The 22,938-nt window shown below is 45.6% G+C and overlaps 1 protein-coding gene across 1 annotated transcript in view; it reads left to right on the forward strand.

The window, feature by feature from the left end:
- Positions 1-22,938, forward strand: part of HIP1 (huntingtin interacting protein 1) — a 124,865-nt gene that overhangs the window by 61,825 nt on the left and 40,102 nt on the right. Inside the window, exons 13-19 of the mRNA XM_068266359.1 lie at positions 614-702; positions 1,297-1,413; positions 6,680-6,781; positions 6,912-7,044; positions 8,004-8,090; positions 11,855-11,944; positions 12,741-12,877. Of these exons, the coding sequence (XP_068122460.1) occupies positions 614-702; positions 1,297-1,413; positions 6,680-6,781; positions 6,912-7,044; positions 8,004-8,090; positions 11,855-11,944; positions 12,741-12,877 (755 nt within the window). The remainder of the gene's footprint in view (positions 1-613; positions 703-1,296; positions 1,414-6,679; positions 6,782-6,911; positions 7,045-8,003; positions 8,091-11,854; positions 11,945-12,740; positions 12,878-22,938) is intronic.

The raw sequence follows: 22,938 nt of genomic DNA on the forward strand, positions 1-22,938 counted from the left end.
GCAAGACAACCAGGAGATTGGCATAGTTTCAAAGAGATGCCTCCTTTCCCTCTCTTCAGTGTTCCTTAATCTCGTCTATGCCCTGTTTACTGCCTCTTATCCCTGCCAGGATGTAGATTTCCATTACTCACTGCCGCATGATTTGGTTGGCCTCGTCTCGTCGCACTGCCGGTGGCTTAGCTGTCCAAATGACAGCTGAGCTCTGTTCACCAGTCAGGAGACAATTTCATTGGTTCCTGACCCTGTGATCACTGTGAGCCAATCACAATGATCACAGCTGGAAGTCTCAAGTCCTTTAGGGGCCTGCTAGTTTTGTAATATAAAATTAAATTTTACTGCCCCCACAGTAGACTATGTAAATATAAAGTGATTAGAGATCCAAACAATTCCATCTCGTCGAAATCAGCAGAAAGTGCTCAATCCCAGGCTGCATACAATTTGCATGTAATGCAGAATTAATAGCATGGCACTGAGCATCTCTTATAGGTCTAGCAATGCTACCCGATCTGAATAAAGTATGGATGAATGATGGGCCCTGTTGTCCCAGCCTGTCTGTCATTTTCCATGGCAAGTATATATGTTTATCTATTCCTCTGTTTTTGTCCTCTTAAAGGGAAATCCATCGCTAATGAGCAACGATACACCAAGCTGAAGGAGAAATACGCAGAACTGGTGCAGAGCCATGCGGATCTTCTGAGGAAGGTGACCAATTCTGTCCATCACCCCTCACATCTAAGGAATTCTCTCCATCATCCCTCACATCTCAGGAAGTTTTAACCTGGTTTCACTTTCCAAGGAGCACTAAAGGGGTTAAACCGGGGGTTAAACCTCAGCGTTTACTGTATGTGCAGACAGCTGTGGCAGAGCTCCTTTGCAGCCTATTCACAACTGCTGATGAGAAATAATTAGACACATTAATCTAGCTAAACAAACAGAGCATTGAATTTCTTCAACAACTACATGTTGAATAAAGACTTTTCATTGTGTGCTGTGGAAGAGTTCGGGTCGGCTTTAGCACTACAGTAGCGGAGGAGATGTAGCTAGATGGCAATTGTTGGGAATTTAACAGGGGTTAAAGTTAAAAAAAAATTATCAAATGGAGCAATACCAGAAAGACAGATGAATTAAATGGATTTGTTGATAACTGTTAACAAGTGCTTACTAATACTAGGAATACGACTTGAAAGAGGCATTTTATTGTAGTTGGAATGATTTCTTGTTGGTAATGCTGATATCAATCCAATAATGAAGCAGATGATGAAGATTATGCTGAAGTGTTGGTTTTATTCCTCTTAGAATGCTGAAGTCACCAAGCAGATGACTCTGGCTCGGGAGGCTCTGGGGGACGTGGAACACTCCAAGAAGGAGCTGGAGGATTCATACCAGCGTGTAAATGAGCACACTCAGAGGAAGGTAAGGAGATTGTAATATAATCTATGCTGCAGTCACATGGGTCCATTTGTTTTCTGACAGTGCTATCCCAGCATTGTGCTTATTAATAACGCTGTGATGTAAAGCAGTGCTTCTCAACATTATTATAGTATACCTTTATTAACCACTTCAGCCCACGGGTTGTTTTCACCTTATGGAAAAGAGGTATTTTCACATTCCAGGTGGCGCACCCGACCTGGAAGCCGGCCTGGCCAGGTCGGGTGCGCCACCGGAGAAGACCGGGAGCCTGCGGAGCGGCGCCGAGGGCACGTCCTGCCTGCCACAGGCTGGAGGAAGCCCCAGGTAAGTGGATTTTTATTTTTTTCAACAGGACCGCGGATATTCCCTTTAATAAAAAACAGTGATCATTCTCGCTGCACAAGTACGGATTGGTTCAGGGGACGTATGCCCCCTGCCACCAATCCCGCCTGTCTCCGGGACCATCGCAATTGCAGGCTTCTGCCCACATGATTGCGCATGCAGCCCCGCAAACTGCCTGGAGGTGAGTCTCATGTCCCTGCGGCTAGAGCAGCAGCAGCCGTGGACTCACGTCCGTGTGGCTGAAAAGGTTAATGACTGTACTGGCCATATTTCAACATAGAAAGACAGCACACCTAATAAAGTTCCTCCGTGCTATGGTCCCGTCTGTGTGACACCAACAGACTGACTCTTCAAGAAAATTGCTGCTGGCCAGCACCAGCGATTTTGAAGTACAGGTAGTCCCCAACTTACGAATGACCCTTCAATACGAATAGCATGGATTCTGTGTTGCCATGGGAACAAGTCAAACAATTTTTTTTCAAATTAGACATAGTTTTTGAGAAAATCGATTTAAAAAAAAATCTAAGAAAAAGTGTCTTTGAAACTTGTATAAGCGTGTACAGAGGGCAGAGGTGACACGGAGGGTGACACTGGAGGCACAGAGGAGGTACAGGGGACAAAGATGGCACAGTGTTCCGACTTAAGAACAGATTCAGGTTAAGAACGAACCTACAGTCCCTATCTCGTTCGCTAACCAGGTACTACCTGTAATCTGTTTATTCACCTTGCCACAGTGAATACAGCAAAGTCCCCGTTATCCGGAACTCAGGCAATCAGAAGTCTCACCTAACCGGCATACCTGAGGGGGATAACGGGGACTGTGCTTTGGGGGTTTGTAGGGCATAAAATAATCACTGAGCCTCCAGCGCCATCTTAAAACCTTCCTGTAGCTTTTAGTAGCTTTCCAGCATCTGTGCACGGCTCCTGGCGTGTCATGTGACCCAACGTGGGTCAGGTGACACGCTGAGAGCTGTATATGGAGAAAGCCACTAGGAGCTACAGGAAGGTGAGAAGACCGCACTGGAGGCTCGGGGAGTATTTTATGCTGCATGGGGAGGGGGAAGGTTTGTGCTTATTTGGCCAGTTGCTCAAGCAGCCAGCAAGCACGTGTATCCGGCATCAGGTGATCCCTGCCAGTGCCGGATACTGGGGACTTTGCTGTACATGGCCATCAGGTCCACACAGGAACGCTTGCTATTATAGCTCTTACATCAAGTATTACAGACTACCCAGCAAGCTTATAGTGAACCAGAACTCGTTGGAGTGTGTAAGGCGCTACCAAGGTTCAAAAAGCATTATTTCTAAAATGTTAAGCAAAACAAAAGTTTGCCTTCTTAAAGGAGTACTATCGATTGAAACGACTTTTTTTTAATACTCTATATTAGTGTACACATTACCACTAGTGCTAGGGGCACTTTATTTATTCACCCAGGTCTCTCTCTCACTATCCCTGCTTAAAAATTCATTTCTCACACAGCTCATAGTAGTTTGGGTCACCCTGAGCTGCTTGGTTACTCTGTCACACAGCTCACAAATATATGTCACTGTGTCACTCACAGCATGCAGGAGACATGAGGAGAAATAGGCTGATCTGAGGTGGTAACAGGTAACTAAATGAGCTGGAGTATTGCTGGACTATAACAAGCTATATCAGTAGTGTTGTCCGGATCATGAACGATTCGGATCTTTGATCCGAATCTATTTTTTGAGTCGATCATCCGAATCATCAAAATGAACGATTCGGATCGCAAAAGGGGCGGGGCCAGGAGCGACACGCCCCCTCTCAGCGGGCAGCGGGGTCCTGGAAGCAGGGATCGCTCTGTTGGATGGGAGGCAGCGTGCAGGGAGACAGGTAGATGAGAGAGAGGGGACATGGGTGCGGCACCCAGGGTGCCACTGCCATATATGTGTAGAGCACACATACTGGCTATAACCTGCTGCTCATTATAGGCTGGCTGTTCCGTAGTGCTGCACAGTGATCACATTGGAAGCTTTTGGCTCAGCACAGCTCAGTAACTTTGCAGACAGTGTGATTGAAAGGCAATATAATCCTCCTGCACTCGGCACTAAACAGCTGCACTTTTCTGGGAATGCTTTCTTTCACTGTGCGACCTTTTCTTTCAAAGTGTACAGATGAACATATAGGTGAAATATATGTAAAGCATATGACTTCAGCATGTGGGTATTACGTGCAAACATTTCTGCTCTCTGCTCGTCCCTCCTCCCATCTCTGTCCACTCCCTGCCCTCTGTCCATCTTCTCCCCTTCTCTGTGTGTCCACCCCCCTCCCCTTCTCCTGTCCACAGACCTGTCCTGCTGTTCATTTCACCCCCGAATGCTTCCGGTAGTAAAATGATCCGAGATTCGGATCAAAGATCCGGATCTCTTCAATGATCCGATTCGAATCATCCGGATCATTGAAAAGATCCGAACTTCCCATCTCTATATATCAGGAGTCTGTGTTTACACTCAGACTGGCTGCCTGCTTGAGGCGATTCACTCCAGGCTGCATCCACTTTACAAGCTGCTGAGAGGGGCAGACCACTGTCTACAATTAGCATTATTAGTATCTTTATCAGTCAAGAGAAGCAAAGATAATAAACACACATTGCTAGAATCTTTAACCCCTTACCACTATATCAACAAGATTCTTTCAGCAAGGTGATAATTAAACTATAAACTGAGGAGTTGATAGCATCTCCCCTGTGCAGAGACATGGTCTAGCCCTTTGGGAGCTCAGTATTAGATACATTTTGTATCCAACACTGACGCCAAAACTGAGGGAGGATTTTACAGCTGAGAGGAACAGCTGTGTGAGGAATCAAATTGCTCCTAGTACTTGCCCTAATGTGTGCTACAACATACAGCATTTAAAAATAAATGCATACATCGATAGTATTCCTTTAAATCAGAAGGAATTTGCAATAATTCAGGTTGGAGTGAGCATATGATGTCTCCCACTATGCATCACTGCTGAATATGCAAATTATCCTGTGTTTTCCCTGTGAGCTAAACATACCTCCAGATCCGCTGGAATGCAATGATGTGTCAGCTTGTTAATTGTACAGAGCCACAATTATCCAACATGCATACAGACTGTTTCGGATTGATTGATCCTCGTCAGTGCATGACATGGATTAATCTGGCTCTATGGGGTAGGACTTGAAACACCCAGAGTTACAGACTAACCAGCAAGGTCATGGTGAACCAAAACTCCTAGGAGTGTATAAGGGGCTACAAAGGACCAAAAAGCCCTCTTTCTAAAAAGTTAAAGCTAATGTAACCCCGGTTTACAAAAAAAAAGTAAGGTACTCACCTAAGGAGAGGGAAGGCTCGGTCCTAATGAGCCATCCCTCTCCTCTCCCGGTGGCCCCGGTGCTGTGCTGGCTCCTCCATTCTCATCCCACGCCGAGGGGACTTCGAAAGTCTTCGGGAGCCGAGTCCTCCCGAAGACAGGCGGCGCACATACGAACGCGTCATAGAGGGCGTGCGCAGTGTAGAGCGGCCCGTCTTAGGGAACACTCAAACTCCCGAAGCATTTCCGAAGCATCCCTTCGGCCAGGAGACAGCGGTATTTGATCGAAACGGTCGAATACCGCTACGGGGGAGCCAGGACAGCAGCGGGCACCGGGAGAGGAGAGGGAGTGCTCTATGGGACCCAGAGCCTCCCTCTCCTTAGGTGAGTATCTGACTTTTTTTTTTTTTAACCGGTTCCCTTTAGCTTTAACAAAAACAAGAGTTTGCCTTCTTAGATCAAGTATAAATAGCTCAAAGCTGCAGCAACAGGTACACAAAAGCCAATCATGTCCTATTGCATTGCAACAGGTATAGCTCCCAATGGATAGTTGCCGTTTCGGACGGTAATCCCGTCTTTTCTCAAGTCGTAAATTGTGGCACTTGAGAAAAGACGGAATTACCGCCCGAAGTGGCGACTATCCATTGGTAGCTATACCTGCTGCAGTGCAATAGAACATGATGGGCTGTTGTGTACCTGGTGCTACAACTTTGAGCTATTTATACTTTGAGCTCCTTTAATCTGAGAGCAGGTGATCAGAGAGGTGGAAAACCATATATAAATTTTAGTACAGGAAGTGGGTGGAGGTGTAAAGTTATGCAATACAAACACTCAATCTTGCTGGAAAATCATCCTGTATATGACCAGTAGATTGTTATCACGTCTTCCTTTATTTAAAACTCTTCCTTTATTAAATCATAAACAAACGAAAAAGAGACGGCACACAATTGGCTGGAAAACTGTTGCAGTGTATTATGGAGCAAAGCACTGCATTACATGTTACGGACTTCTGTCCTTCCTCAAATGCATAACGGAAGTACGGAAGTCCGTAACATGTAATGCAGTGCTTTGCTCCATAATACACAGCAACAGTTTTGCAGCCAATTGTGTGCCATCTCTTTTTCGTTTGTTTATGGTGAACCAGCGACTGGGCAATCCGGTCGAGACTGAGCACCGGCAAAGTGTACAGATCATACATACCTGGTGTACTGCTTCCAAGGCGTTCCTTCCACTAACTACCTTTATTAAATCACCCTGCTGTGATTTCACGAGATACAAAAGAGTAATACAGCAATCTAATCTGGAAATAGATTTGGAAATGAACAAGTAAATTACGCTGATCTGCCCCTGGGAAAATGTGTCTTAGCTAATGAAATGTAAATTAAGATGTTACAGTGCCTGGTTATGCAGATGTAACCAGGGAGAGGAACAGGGGAATCCTCATCATTTCATTTGTACAAAATCAATAACATTGCCCATTGCATGGAATTACAGCGCTCATTGCATTCATTTGATGAAGAGACACCCAGGGAATCTTCTTGTTACGCATGCAAAGGTCAATTCCATTTTGCAGTGTGATTATACAGTCATTCAACTAATGGTCTGGAGAATAACAAACGCTTCCATATCCAGGCACATGAACAGTTGCAAGAAATGGATAACTTACAGGGGGCGCTGGAGAGCAGCAGACAGGAGATCAAGCTTCTGAAGAGCAGCATTGAAGCCTCGAAACAGGTAAGATATGAGCTGCAAGCGCAAATAAGAGGTTTCAGCAGACTGCTACTTTCTTCTTTGATGGGTAAAATAAGCTTCAGCTAGAGAAGCTACCGTAAGTGTCATAATGTTTTCTACTCACTTTACACAGGAAAACAAAATACAAGCTAAATCAATGGAAGACAGCATTTTACATCACCTCCTACAGGAAGCTAAATCCATCATACAGGAAGCTATACAGCAACTGGATGAGCCGCTCTACACAAATGCGAGTGTCTCAACAGGTGAGGACTTAAAGAGGAACTAATGTAATAAAAAAAGTGCTTTATTTTTACAATAATTATGTATAAATGATTTAGTCAGTGTTTGCCCATTGTAAAATCTTTTAAATCCCTGACTTACACTCTGACATTTATCACATGGTGACATTTTTACTGCTGGCAGGTGATGTAGCTGCTGCTTGCTGTTTTGGCAGTTGGAAACAGCTGTAAACAGCTATTTCCCACAATGCAACAAGTTTCAAAGTCAGGAAACTGCCAGGAGTACCATGGTCCCCTGGTAGGGGTTTTACCACAATACCAGCCATACAGAGCCCTCTGATGATCCGTTAGTGAAAAGGAATAGATTTCTCACGTAAAAGGGGATATCAGCTACTGATTGGGATGATGTTCAATTCTTGGCCACGGTTTCTCTTTAAAGAGAACCCGAGGTGGGGATCTTAGAATGAAATCTATACACAGAGGCTGGGTCTGGCTATAGTGCCCAGCCTCTGTTGCTATTTGAATCCCCCTAAGTCCCCCCTGCGCTCCGCTCTAGCCCATAAATCACAGCCGGGCTGTCGAGCTGTGTTTACCTAGCTAATGTCACTCACGCCGCTCCCCCCGCCTCCTGCAGAGCGCCGGTCCCCGCCCGCGTTCCTTCCCTCCAATCAGCGGGAAGGGACGGGACCAGCGCTCTGCAGGAGGCAGGGGGGCGGCGTGAGTGACACTAGGAAGGTAAACACAGCCCGCTGCGACACGCTGCGTGTCGACAGCGCGGCTGTAATTTATGGGGGAGAGTGGAGCGCAGGGGGGACTTAGGGGGGATTCAAATAGCAACAGAGGCTGGGCACTTTAGCCAGACCCAGCCTCTGTGTATAGATTTCATTCTAAGATCCCCACCTCGGGTTCTCTTTAAGTCATTGACACATACAACCACAGCATGGATGTCTATCTTCTGAATCCAACAATCTTTTTCTTTCCAGACTTTCTAATCTCCAGAACAGTGGCAGCTGTAGAAAGCACAGAGAAACTAGAGGAGGCCTGGAAAAAACACATGTCTGAAACTTCAGGTGAGAAGAAAGGATGGGAGAGGACCAAAAGCTGTAAAGAGTACAGCAGGCAAGTGGAGGAACTGCGCGATAGTCAGACAGCCTTATCAAACAAGGGGGAAGGCAAAGATTCAAAAGTTAGCTGTAGATCTTTATTGTAAACGTCATAATACCAGTGTCTTTTTTATCCTGATAATGTATAACACAAGCGCGCACTGCAAAAATACGGTAAATTACTACTCTATATGGCAGATCAGAATTCACAAAGAGGCAATCAGTCCTGGTGAATGACTGCCAATAAGCCAGTAATACAGTGGGACTGAAAGCGTGGCACAGCCATGGCCGGATTTGTACCTTTTACCGCCCAGGGCACACTAAATGGCTAAGGCCTCGTTCACATTGTCTGCGTTTGCGGGGAAGGCTCGAACGCATCGGGAATCGCATGCTAAAAACGCACATCTCACGCGTTCCTACAATCAGCAAACAACCGCGTGATATGTGAACGAGGCCTAAGTGGTCTTTCCAGAAATCCAGACCTGGGCATCATCTCTTTATTTTCTTACTTAAATTGTTTACTCATCGCCGGATTCAGATATTTATTATTTTTGCACTGCCTACCAAGCGAATCCAATTTTAATTTTCAATATCAAATTTAATAGTGCGGTGTGAGAATGTAAGCTGGCTGTAAATGGTAATTTCTCACCAGAAATCCTATCCTACTAATATTATAAATGGGAAAGTTCGGATGTTTGGATGTTTATCACTCGATCACGCAAAAATGGCTGAACGGATATGGATGAAATTTGGCACACACATAGTACATTACCTGGAATCTCATATAGGATACTTTTTATTTCCATAACCAAAAAGTGGGCGGAGACAAATACAAATTTCACTGGGAAAATGTAAGCTGCAGCCATTCTTACACTGTTAATGGCAGGGTTCTCAAACTTTGCACCGTTGGTCACTGGGTGACTGGGATTACTATTCAGAAAAGTGGGTGGAACCTATAAAAGCCAATCAAAATTCACCTTTTGATTTGCAAGGGGAATATTTACATTGCTGCCATTCTTGCACTGTTAATGGCACACGCCTCAAACCTGGTAGAGTTGATTACTGGGAGACTGGGGTTCAAATTCAGAAAAGGGGGTGGAGCCACACACAGCCAATCAGATTTGTTTAATCTCAATGCAAATTATAAATGCCATAGACCGCCAAGATCACAAACTTGGTCATTGAGTAATTTATTAATTGTGTGTTAGGGTTAGAAAAAGTGGGCGCAGCCAACACCAGCCACCAGCAATACATACCAGTGGGCAAAATACAAATTTCACTGGGAAAATGTAAACTGCAGCCAGTCCTACACTGTTAATGGTAGGGTTCTCAAACTTTTGGTCAGTGGGTGACTGGGATTAATATTCAGAAAAATGGATGGAGCCATAGCCAATCAGATTTGTTTCATTTTAATGCAAATTACGGATGCCAAAGACCGCAAAGTTCACAAACTACGTCATTGAGTAATTGTGTGTTAGGGTTAGAAAAAGAGGAAACCAGCCAAATGCATACCCAGGCAACGCAGGGCCATCAGCTAGTTAGCCTGTATAAAGCTTTGGGGCTACTAAATTATCATATATTTATGCTTATGTATATTTCATAATCAAGGAAGGGGAATAGAAGGTGTGTCCTATAGCAACGAATCAGATTGTTCTTTTCCAAACTTACACTAATAGCAGTTGACTGGAATTGGCTGATTTAGCAACACCGTTTTTGACTTTTATAATCTTTTGATATGTGGGACTTTGTTCATTAACTTAAAGAGAATTTGAAGCCTAGAAAAATACCTCTTTTTACTGCGCAGTCCTGTTCAGCACTAACACCATAGCTGATTCACCGCATCCCCGCAGCAGAACGAGATATTTATACCCTCCTAATACCAGGGTAAAATTCCACAACTCTCCAGGTTGTGGATTTTGTTGCCCGTGGGAGGCAGAGCTTTGCACAGTAGCTCGGCCTCTGCTCGCATCAATCTCCGCCTCTCCCTGCCCCTCTAAGTGAAAGAAGACTGAGAGTGGCGGGGAAAGGCGGAGATTGACTGGAGCAGAGCAGAGAATTTTGCCCCACGGTTTTCGGGGGTATAAATACCTTGTTCTGCCGCGGGGATGCAGCACAACAGCTATGGTGTTAATGCTGAAAAGAGGTATTTTTTAGACTTCAGACTCTTTAAATTGTCTTTTTTTTAATAATGTGCCTTAACGGTTTAGTCCTATAGCATGGCATCTCCATAAATCAGGGGGAACTAAAGGGGGAGCAGCCACTGTGTGTGTGTGTGTGTGTGTGTGTGTGTGTAGGGGGGGGGAGAGGCAGAGATATAAGGGGGCCCTTCACTCCTTCTGATAAAGTGCTCCATCCTTCAGATCAGGTGTTTTTGTGGCTACACTTGTAATGGGTGTGAAGATGTAAGATGGGCCCCCAGGCTGTGAGGATCACAAGAGTTTGGCAAGGGAAAGAGTGTGAACACTCTGGGACCCCATCAAAGTTTTGCTGGAGGGCCCCATGGTTTATAGTTCTGCCCTTGCCATAAATGTAATTATTCCTCAGTATTTCCGGACAGAGACACCACTATTCAGGTCGGCAGCCAGGCACCTGCTGAGGGCTCTGCTGATACTCTATGTACTTGCACTTGCTCCATGTAGAGGTTGTTTTTTCATGTACAGAAGACAGGCTGTCTGCTATGTTGAATGAGAAGCCTGTCTTCCATATCTAAATATCTACTGGTTGGAAGGATCACGAATCTGCAAATCTTTATGTGACCTCTGTGCAAAATGCTGAAACAGAATTTCTGCCAGCTTGGGGGATAATAACATGCAGAAGGTTGATGTGCAGTATGACTGAATCACTGGGAGGGAGAAGGCACCCCAAAAAATAACCATGGATGTGTTAATTATAAAATGGCTTACCTCTAAGAAGAAGGGGCAATGCCAATATAGGAAAGACATTTTAATAATCAGATACAAAAACGATAACGCGTTTCAAGAAGCACAGTCCGCTTCCTCAGATCAAATAAAGCAGTGTCTGGGTAGCCAAGGTGCAGAGCTCCTACATTGTCGTTGCCCCTTTTTCTTAGAGGTAAGCCATTTTATAATTATTACATCCATGGTTATTTTTGGGGGCGCCTTCTCCCTCCCAGTGATATTGTTTACAGCCCCCTAGCTATTAGAGGTTGCTGTCAATTGTTTTGTTTTGTGTACCCAAACAATCGTTTTTTCTGTAGTGAGACCCATACATTTGAAGACAAAGAGCCCGAGTGGGGAAGGGATTTCCTCACTTGTTTTTATACTGTGGTTGTTGGTCTTGCAACCCACCTTTGTGAGTACCTCATCACTTAGTATTTATCCAGAACTTGACATTAATATACTACACCATAAGGGGCTCCTGGTCTCTCTCTGTGTTTTTCCTGTAGCTGTAAAAAGTCTTGGGACTCCTCTGGACTACACACCTCCACAGTATGACTGAATAGCTGATGCACATGGATAATAGAGTAGAACTACTGAGTCTCTGAGCGTGTTTTGTGTCCATATGCATACAGATGTCAGTGCCATATTATAATAACAGAAAATACTGCTATGCAGGCATGTTCATGTTTTGCATCCCCAGGTGATATCAAAACCCATATATTTTATAATGATACAAGCAATTGAAGTTTAAACAGTGAGGTTTTGTAAAATTTGTATTTGAAACCTACTTGTGCCTTATAGATTTATCTGCTTATTTTCTTCTTTTCCTAGATGTAAACGGCTTGTTACCAAACCTGGTCCATTTTGCACATAGAATAAGTGAGGTGATCATGCAGGGAGCACAGACCAGGAAATCTGACAGTAAGTATCTCGCCCCCTTTATCATATCCACTGAAATCACACACTGTGCTCTGTTATTTTTGAATATTCGTGTTTCCTTGCGACTCTGCCTGTCAGTCACTGATGTCCTAATCCACGGGTGTCAAACTCAAAGCCCATGGGTCAAATGCGGCCCTCCTTGTCATTTTATGTGGCCCTTGAGAGCTCCAACTGTGTGTCATTGTAAGCAGTAAAAGAATGTTAGCACACTGCCTTCCTAACCTAGAGTAGCACATAGGTGATTGTTTCTGGTTGAAACCTTGCCAGTTTGAGCCAGGGTGCCGCGACAACCCATGGGACCCCCTCCTGAAATATGCATAGAACCCTCTCCTGGGACTCAAACCCACAGCGTGACTGATAAAACACCCTCCTACACACCTCTCCCCACACTCCACAGTGTAATATTTACCTGCTCCAGCAATGCGTTAAGTCTCTTCTGTACTTCCCAGCAGCTGCACACTCTTTACTTCCATACTTTCTAATCATGTGACATGCATCCGGAGCAAGAGATATGCATCACATAGCGTGTGGCTGTCAGGAAGCAGCACTGGAGCAGGTATATATTAAACTCTACTCCACTGCACTACTCTGCAGAAGGGGGAGGGGCAGGGCCCCCACAGTCGCTATAGATACACCATGTTCAATTAATGTTAAATCTTAATAAACATCTTGACTTGTGACTTGGACCATGTTTTAGATTTTGGCCCATTACGTGATTGAGTTTGACATCTCTGCACTAATCTGACGCTGTATTTCCTTTCCTTTTTTTTCCTCTCAGAGTTAAGTGACAGTTGTCGGACGTGTGGCACAGAAGCTCTTAATTATCTCTCCAGCCTGCGCAATAAAGAGGTGCAGAATGACGTGACCTGCAGCCAGATTACTGCCACATTAAAGCTCATAGCGGACATTGCTCAGGTAAAGTCTTTTCTCTGCAATGATCTGTTCTAGTAATGACCGATCTCGCTGTGCAATATAAGATATAGTCCAGCGTATGGCTGACATCAGTATGGGCTGTTCAGGGGATGAAAGATTTTAATGCTCTACCTAGGCTTTTTTCTTTTTCTTAAAGCGGCCTGAACTCAGAACTTCCTCTCTGCTCTTAGGGTGCGTTTCCACTAGTGCGGTGGGAAATCGCCGCGGATTCTCCGCGGACGAATTTGCATGCAGGAGCGAAATCGCATGCGGTTGTATGCGAATTTTACCGCGAATTCGCATACGATTTCGCATGGATGACGCTGTGCGCGAATTTAACCATGTCAGTGCCTGTGTGCTTTTTCATTGATTCCATGCGAAATCGTATGCGAATTCGCATGAAAATTCGCATGAAAAAACACCATGCGAATTCCCTATTAAATACATTGTATGCGAATCGCATGCGTGTGTGCGGTGTCCGAATTCGGATGGCTCTGCTGAGCAGATTTTTCCTGCACAAGAAAACGCTCCGTTTTCCTGACAAGTGGACACAGGCTCATTCACTTTTATTGGTTATGCGAATTTGAATTAGCGTTAGTGGAAACGCACCCTTAAAGATAAGCAACAGCATAATAACCTTTAAAGAAAAATGTCTTTGTTACAGCTGATACAAACCATGCAATACATCTGCAGTTTGTCTAGTTCCTGCTTGCAGGGAAGCATAGCTATTGATAACATCCTGTATTTACAAATGAGCTCTCTCCCATGCAGTCATCTTACACAGCTGAGGGGTCAAATTACCGGTACAATTTGTGTTTTCTCACAGATAAAGGGGAAATTATACAGGCTAAACTCTGTAAATACAAACAGGGTGCTTTTCTCTCTGTTTTCCTCTGTCCTGTGGAAGAGTTCAGGTTCACTTTAAGAGCATTGCTGCACCACATCTGCCCAGGAGGTGGCAGTAACCTACAGCTATTATTGTCTGCAGGCAGTGTAAGGAATGAGTAACAGAAACTGATGGAAGTGTCTCTTGTGCCTTCTGATGGCAGAAGCCTTCTCTACTCTACTTTTATAACTTACATTGGAAATACATGGGCCCTTAATCAATTCACTTTTTTTCCTAAATTTTCTCCTAGGAGATCATTTTTAATCTCCTCTTTATCATAACTTTTCAGCACTCTGCAATTGAAAAAGTACCAAAAAGTAGGGGGAAAAGTGCTGTCCAAAGTATTTTTTTGCATGTTGGTGGCTTAAAAGGCATATTATTGATAACATGTGAAAATATTACTTAAGAGAAATTTTAGGAGAAAAAGTGAATTGAATAAGGTCCATGATCTGCCATTCTGTTTAATTACTCTGTGACCGCCTAACGCAGGATGGCAGCCGCACAGTGTCTCTCTCGATCCTCAATCACGCCATTTGCCGTGATCTAGCGAGATTAGATGGGAACTCGCACAAGCGCGCTCTCCTGTCAGACAACACAGCCGGGCACAGCGAGCAGCCTACCAGCGGCACTGGCAGGCTGCGATTGGTATTGTCAGGATGAGATTTATTTCTATAGCGTTGTCAACAAGCACAGCGCTGAACAGAGGATCGGCTTGTCACTAACTGTCCCTCTGATGGGCTCACAGTCTAATCCCTGACATAGTAGTGTAGTGTATGCATTTTAGTGTAGGGCCAATTTAGGGGGATGGGGGATTAAAAATGTAAATATTTCACTCCTTTTGTAATAACAAAAACAACAACAATCGCAGCAGCAATCAAATACTACCAAAAGAAAGCACTATTTGTGGGAAGAAAATGAGGTAAAATTCATTTGGGTGCTGAGTTGTATGACCAAGCAATAAATCGTTGTAGTTGTGAAGAGCAGAATTGTAAAAAATGGCCTGGTCATTAGGGGGTATAAACCTCAGGGGGTCAAGAGGGTAGAAGGCTGAAATGCAGAACACTTACATACAATTTCATAGTACAGCATAAATGGGCTGAGTATGACTATAGCAAATGTATTCTGCAGAAACTAATTGTTTATCCAGGGTAGGTAGGCCTGGAAATGATCCACTATTACTCCTTGATGATCTCTAGTTATTAGGAGGACTTAAGGCGCCTATTAATAGTACCATTTTTTCATCATATTCGATCTGTTGACGGATTTGAATGATTGAAACGAATTGGAAGGCAATTATAGATTGTTCCCATTAGTGGAATGATTTAAGAAGGTTTTACATTCTGATTCGATCATAAAATCAAACTTTTGGATCAATATTTTTACCCAGTCGACCAAAGAATCGTTTCACATCCATTTGTGCCACACATGACAACGTTTTCTATACAATCCCATCATAAAAATCACATCAAAAGATCGAATCTGAAGGCGGCCTGGTGTCATCACGCCGGCCGCCGTGACAGTACTGCGCATGTGCAGTACTGTGACGCCGGCCGCCGTGATGACGCGTGTCGGCCGGCTTGGTGACGACTGACGTCATCTTTCCGGAAGAAGGAGCCAGACTCTCGGTCCCACTGTCGCAGGGAGCCATTTCGGAGCAGGGCCTGGGAGAAGAGCCAAAAGGATGCCGAGGGACCTCCCGACCTACGGTGGGCTGGAGAAAGCCCCAGGTAAGTTCAGATTTTGATTTTATTTACTGCTCGGAGTCCCTTTAAAGGGAGCCTGAATTGAAAGTAAAAAACGAAAACAGATACCTGAGGAGAGGGAAGGCTCTGGGTCCTACAGAGCCTTCCTGGTCTCCTCCCGGTCCCTGTGTTCCCCCCGCAGACTCCCCGTTAGCAGTCTATGACCCATGGGTCGTAAACTACTCTCTTCCGCGTTGGGTTGGCTTCAGAAGCCTTTGGAAGCACTCGGGCTTGTGGAAAGGGCCGCACCGTACTGCGCGTGCTCAATCGCCCCCTCCCGCGCACTCACGCGTGCGCAGTACAGAACTGCCGGTTTTTGGGAGCCCGAGCCTGCGGGAGAACGCGGACACCGGGAGGAGAATGGGAAGGCTCTATAGGACCCAGAGCCTTCTCTTTCCTTAAGTAAGTATCTGTTTTTTTCCCTTCAGACCGGCTTTAGGCCGGGTGCACACATGGCAGAAACGCTTGCGGAGCAGGAAACGCTGCGCTTTATGCAGCAATGTTAGTCTATGGGATGCAGAAGTACCAGGGTTGCACTTGCGATTTACAGTAAGCATTCTGCAGGCGCTGGTAAAATGCAAGCTGGCTGCTAAAACGCACATAATGAAAGTACATGGATTGCGTTTTTCATGCGGTTTTTAATGCGTTTTTCATTAAAAAGTGAAGATCTGTGATGTGTTTCCGCTTCCTATTGTCGTCTTAGTGATTCCTGTGCGTTTTCCATTAGTGAACCACAAATGCATTACAACGCATGAAAAACGCATCTGCGTTAAAAAGGAAATGCAAAATGTGGTAAGAAACACGATAGCAAATCGCAAACATACCATCCGAAAACACTACTTTTTCACGCTATGCCATGTGTGAACCTAGCCTCAATGGACACCTTTATATCGATTAAAATGCTAATTTATTTTTTCTTTATAAGAAAACTTTATTGCCTGTAGCAGTACCTCCATTTTCAGGTGTTTTTTCCCTGAAGCTTTTCAGTCACATGTGTTCCCAGCATCCACGCCGTACAGAGGAGAGAATGTTTGATTAAGTGCAGTGTTAGCAGTCATTAGTAATCAGGTGTAATTACTGTACTGAACAGACCTCTAGTGACTTGACCTACTTACTTCGAATATCTTGCCAAGAACTTGAAATCTCAGTTGTAATTACATTTCTCACTAATTGTAAAATCTCCATACACATTTCTTTCACTGCTGAACTTTGCTGAATCCTGGAGTGCATGAGCAATTTGCATTTTCAGTGCTAATAGCAATGTCAAGGGAGGAAGCAGAGGGAAGCGTAGTCATTTTCTATACAGTTGGCAACACGGTGGCGTAGTGGTTAGCGCTCTCGCCTTGCAGCGCTGGGTCCCTGGTTTGAATCTCTAACAAGCCACTGTCGGCATGGAGTTTGTATGTTCTCTATGTGTTTGCATGGGTTTCCTACAGGCACTCCCCAAAAACATACAGATTCGTTTATTGGCTTCCCCCTAAAATTGTCCCTAGACTATATTTACACTACACAATACATACATAGATATATGACTATGGTAAGGATTAGATTGTAAGCCCCTCTGAGGGACAGTTAGTGGCATGACTATGTACTCTGTACAGCGCTGTGGAAGATGTCAGCGCTATATGAATACTAAATAATAATAATATCCAATAATATATTTGCATTCTCTACTTTACTCTTTCCTCATTAAAGGACATCTGACGCGAGAGGGATATGGAGAGTGACATATTTTTTTTCCTTTTAACCACTTAAGGACCACAGTCATAAACCCCCCTAGGGATCAAGCTATTTCTTACAATTAAGGCCACTGCAGCTTTAAGGGCTCGCTGCAGGGCCTTAAAACTCAGCACACAAGTGATTCCCCTGTTTGTGGGCTATGATCGCTCCCAGGATGTTTATTTTATTTTTTATAAATATTTCTTTTTTTTCTTTTTTTTTATAATAAATATGCCGATTTTCTTTTTTTTTCATCCTTCCCCCTGCCAGCCAATCAGCGCGATCGGCTGTCATAGGCTTCAGCCCTGCCGCCAAGGGGGACAGCCGTGTCACACAGCTGTCCCCAGTACAGCGGACTTCACGCCACTCGTAGTGGAGTGGTCCTGGGGCTGCCGCCACATTCACGCCAATCGGCATGGAGCAGTCAGCAAGAGGTTAAACAATACCAGTTGCCTGGCAGCCCTACTGATTTATTTGGATGCAGCAGTGGACGAATAACACCAGAACCAAGCATGCAGCCAATCTTGACAGATCTGACAATAATGTCAGACACATCTGATCTGCTACATGCCTGTTCAGGGTCTATAGTATTACAGGCAGAAGGTCAGCAAGCTAGCCAGGCAACTGGTATTGCTTAACCACTTGCCGACCGCCCACAGCCCATGGGCGGCGGCAAAGTGGACGCCTAAAGGACCGCAATACGCCTTCAGGCGGCGCGTCCTTTAGGCATGCCGGGGGAGCGATCGCGTCATTGATGACGCGCGCTTCCCCCGGCAACTGGCTCCGCCCACCCGCCGTAACATCCCGCCGGCCGTACGGAAGCGCCGGCGGGATGTTAACCCCGCGATCGCCGCATACAAAGTGTATAATACACTTTGTAATGTATACAAAGTGTATTATACAGGCTGCCTCCTGCCCTGGTGGTCCCAGTGTCCGAGGGACCACCAGGGCAGGCTGCAGCCACCCTAGTCTGCACCCAAACACACTGATCTGCCCCCCCCCGCCCACTGATCGCCCACAGCACCCCTCAGACCCCCCCCTGCCCACCCCCCAGACCCCTGTTTGCACCCAATCACCCCCCTAATAACCCATCAATCACTCCCTGTCACTATCTGTCAACGCTATTTTTTTTTTATATCCCCCCCTGCCCCCTGCCCCCTCCTGATCACCCCCCCACCCCTCAGATTCTCCCCAGACCACCCCCCAGACCCCCCCCCCCCCCTGTGTACTGTATGCATCTATCTTCCCTGATAACCTGTCAATCACCCGTCAATCACCCATCAATCACCCATCAATCACCCCCTGTCACTGCCACCCAACAATCAGCCCCTAACCTGCCCCTTGCGGGCAATCTGATCACCCACCCACACCAATAGATCGCCCGCAGATCCGACATCAGATCACCTCCCAAATCCATTGTTTACATCTATTCTCTCCTCTAAACACCCACTAATTACCCATCAATCACCCATCAATCACCCCCTATCACCACCTGTCACTTTTACCTATCAGATGAGACCCTAATCTGCCCCTTGCGGGCACCCAATCACCCGCCAACACGCTCAGATTGCCCTCTGACCCCCCCTTATCAATTCGCCAGTGCATTAATTACATCTGTTCTTCCCTGTAATAACCCACTGATCACCTGTCAATCACCTGCCAATCACCTATCACCCATCAATCACCCCCTGTCACTGCCACCCATCAATCAGCCCCTAACCTGCCCCTTGCGGGCAATCTGATCTCCCACCCACACCATTAGATCGCCCGCAAACCCGCCGTCAGATTACCTCCCAAATGTATTGTTTACATCTGTTATCTTCTCTAAACACCCACTAATTACCCATCAATCACCCATCAATCACCCCCTATCACCACCTGTCACTGTTACCTATCAGATCAGACCCTAAGCTGCCCCTTGCGGGCACCCAATCACCCGCCCACACGCTCAGATTGCCCTCAGACCCCCCCCCCCCCCTTATCAATTCACCAGTGCATTAATTACATCTGTCCTTCCATGTAATAACCCACTGATCACCTGTCAATCACCTGCCAATCACCTATCACCCATCAATCACCCCCTGTCACTGCCACCCAACAATCAGCCCCTAACCTGCCCCTTGCGGGCAAACTGATCACCCACCCACACCAATAGATCGCCCGCAGATCCGACATCAGATCACCTCCCAAATCCATTGTTTACATCTATTCTCTCCTCTAAACACCCACTAATTACCCATCAATCACCCATCAATCACCCCCTATCACCACCTGTCACTTTTACCTATCAGATCAGACCCTAATCTGCCCCTTGCGGGCACCCAATCACCCGCCAACACGCTCAGATTGCCCTCTGACCCCCCCCTTATCAATTCGCCAGTGCATTAATTACATCTGTTCTTCCCTGTAATAACCCACTGATCACCTGTCAATCACCTGCCAATCACCTATCACTCATCAATCACCCCCTGTCACTGCCACCCATCAATCAGCCCCTAACCTGCCCCTTGCGGGCAATCTGATCTCCCACCCACACCATTAGATCGCCCGCAAACCCGCCGTCAGATTACCTCCCAAATGTATTGTTTACATCTGTTATCTTCTCTAAACACCCACTAATTACCCATCAATCACCCCCTATCACCACCTGTCACTGTTACCTATCAGATCAGACCCTAAGCTGCCCCTTGCGGGCACCCAATCACCCGCCCACACGCTCAGATTGCCCTCAGACCCCCCCCCCCCTTATCAATTCACCAGTGCATTAATTACATCTGTCCTTCCATGTAATAACCCACTGATCACCTGTCAATCACCTGCCAATCACCTATCACCCATCAATCACCCCCTGTCACTGCCACCCAACAATCAGCCCCTAACCTGCCCCTTGCGGGCAAACTGATCACCCACCCACACCAATAGATCGCCCGCAGATCCGACATCAGATCACCACCCAAGCGCAGTGTTTCCATCTATTCTCTCCTCTAAACACTCACTAATTACCCATCAATCACCCATCAATCACCCCCTATCACCACCTGTCACTGTTACCCATCAGATCAGACCCTAATCTGCCCCTTGCGGGCACCCAATCACCCGCCTACACGCTCAGATTGCCCTCAGACCCCCCCTTATCAATTCGCCAGGGCATTATTTACATCTGTCCTTCCCTGTAATAACCCACTGATCACCTGTCAATCACCCATCAATCACCCCCTGTCACTGCCACCCATCAATCACCCCCTGTCACTGCCACCCATCAATCAGACCCTAACCTGCCCCTTGCGGGCAAACTGAACACCCACCCACACCAATAGATCGCCCGCAGATCCGACGTCCGATCACCTCCCAAGTGCAGTGTTCACATCTGTTCTCTACCCTAAACACCCACTAATTACCCATCAATCACCCCCTGTCACTGCTACCTATCAGATTAGACCCCTATCTGCCCCTAGGGCACTCAATCACCCGCCCACACCCTCAGAATGCCCTCAGACCCCAGCCCTGATCACCTCGCCAGTGCATTGCTTGCATCTATTCCCCCCTCTAATCACACCTTGAGACACCCATCAATCACCTCCTGTCACCCCCTAGCACACCTACCCATCAGATCAGGCCCTAATTTGCCCCGTGTGGGCTCCTGATCACTCGGCCAAACCCTCAGATCCCCCTCAGACCCCCTTCCGATCACCTCCCCAGTGCATTGATTGCATCTATTTTCCCCTCTAACCACCCCCTGAGACACCCATCAATCACCTCCTGTCACCCCCTAGCACTCCTATCCATCAGATCAGGCCCAATACAACCTGTCATCTAAAAGGCCAACCTGCTTATGACCGGTTCCACAAAATTCGCCCCCTCATAGACCACCTGTCATCAAAATTTGCAGATGCTTATACCCCTGAACAGTCATTTTGAGACATTTGGTTTCCAGACTACTCACGGTTTTGGGCCCGTAAAATGCCAGGGCGGTATAGGAACCCCACAAGTGACCCCATTTTAGAAAAAAAGACACCCCAAGGTATTCTGTTAGGTGTATGACGAGTTCATAGAAGATTTTATTTTTTGTCAAAAGTTAGCGGAAATTGATTTTTTATTGGTTTTTTTTCACAAAGTGTCATTTTCCGCTAACTTGTGACAAAAAATAAAATCTTCTATGAACTCGCCATACACCTAACGGAATACCTTGGGGTGTCTTCTTTCTAAAATGGGGTCACTTGTGGGGTTCCTATACTGCCCTGGCATTTTAGGGGCCCTAAACCGCGAGGAGTAGTCTAGAAAACAAATGCCTCAAAATGACCCGTGAATAGGACGTTGGGCCCCTTGGCGCACCTAGGCTGCAAAAAAGTGTCACACATGTGGTACCGCCGTACTCAGGAAAAGTAGTATAATGTGTTTTTGGGTGTATTTTTACACATACCCATGCTGGGTGGGAGAAATTTCTATGTAAATGGTCAATTGTGTGTAAAACAAATCAAACAATTGTCATTTACAGAGATATTTCTCCCACTTAGCATGGGTATGTGTAAAAATACACCCTAAACACATTATACTACTTCTCCTGAGTACGGCGGTACCACATGTGTGGCACTTTTTTACACCCTAAGTACGCTAAGGGGCCCAAAGTCCAATGAGTACCTTTAGGATTTCACAGGTCATTTTGCGACATTTGGTTTCAAGACTACTCCTCACGGTTTAGGGCCCCTAAAATGCCAGGGCAGTATAGTAACCCCACAAATGACCCCATTCTAGAAAGAAGACACCCAAAGGTATTCCGTTAGGAGTATGGTGAGTTCATAGAAGATTTTATTTTTTGTCAAAAGTTAGCGGAAAATTGATTTTTATTGTTTTTTTCACAAAGTGTCATTTTCCACTAACTTGTGACAAAAAATAAAATCTTCTATGAACTCACCATACTCCAAACGGAATACCTTGGGGTGTCTTCTTTCTAAAATGGGGTCATTTGTGGGGTTCCTATACTGAACTGGCATTTTAGGGGCCCTAAACCGTGAGGAGTAGTCTGGAAATCAAATTTCGCAAAATGACCTGTGAAATCCTAAAGGTACTCATTGGACTTTGGGCCCTTTAGCGCAGTTAGGGTGCAAAAAAGTGCCACACATGTGGTATTGCCATACTCGGGAGAAGTAGTACAATGTGTTTTGGGGTGTATTTTTACACATACCCATGCTGGGTGGGAGAAATACCTCTGTAAATGACAATCTTTTGATTTTTTTACACACAATTGTCCATTTACAGAGTTATTTCTCCCACCCAGCATGGGTATGTGTAAAAATACACCCCAAAACACATTGTACTACTTCTCCCGAGTACGGCGATACCACATGTGTGGCACTTTTTTGCACCCTAACTGCGCTAAAGGGCCCAAAGTCCAATGAGTACCTTTAGGATTTCACAGGTCATTTTGCGGAATTTGATTTCCAGACTACTCCTCACGGTTTAGGGCCCCTAAAATGCCAGGGCAGTATAGGAACCCCACAAATGACCCCATTTTAGAAAGAAGACACCTCAAGGTATTCCGTTAGGAGTATGGTGAGTTCATAGAAGATTTTATTTTTTGTCACAAGTTAGTGGAAAATGACACTTTGTGAAAAAAACAATAAAAATCAATTTTCCGCTAACTTTTGACAAAAAATAAAATCTTCTATGAACTCACCATACTCCTAACGGAATACCTTGAGGTGTCTTCTTTCTAAAAT

The sequence above is a fragment of the Hyperolius riggenbachi genome, chromosome 2 (assembly GCF_040937935.1).
Source record: "Hyperolius riggenbachi isolate aHypRig1 chromosome 2, aHypRig1.pri, whole genome shotgun sequence".
NCBI classification, from domain to species: domain Eukaryota; kingdom Metazoa; phylum Chordata; class Amphibia; order Anura; family Hyperoliidae; genus Hyperolius; species Hyperolius riggenbachi.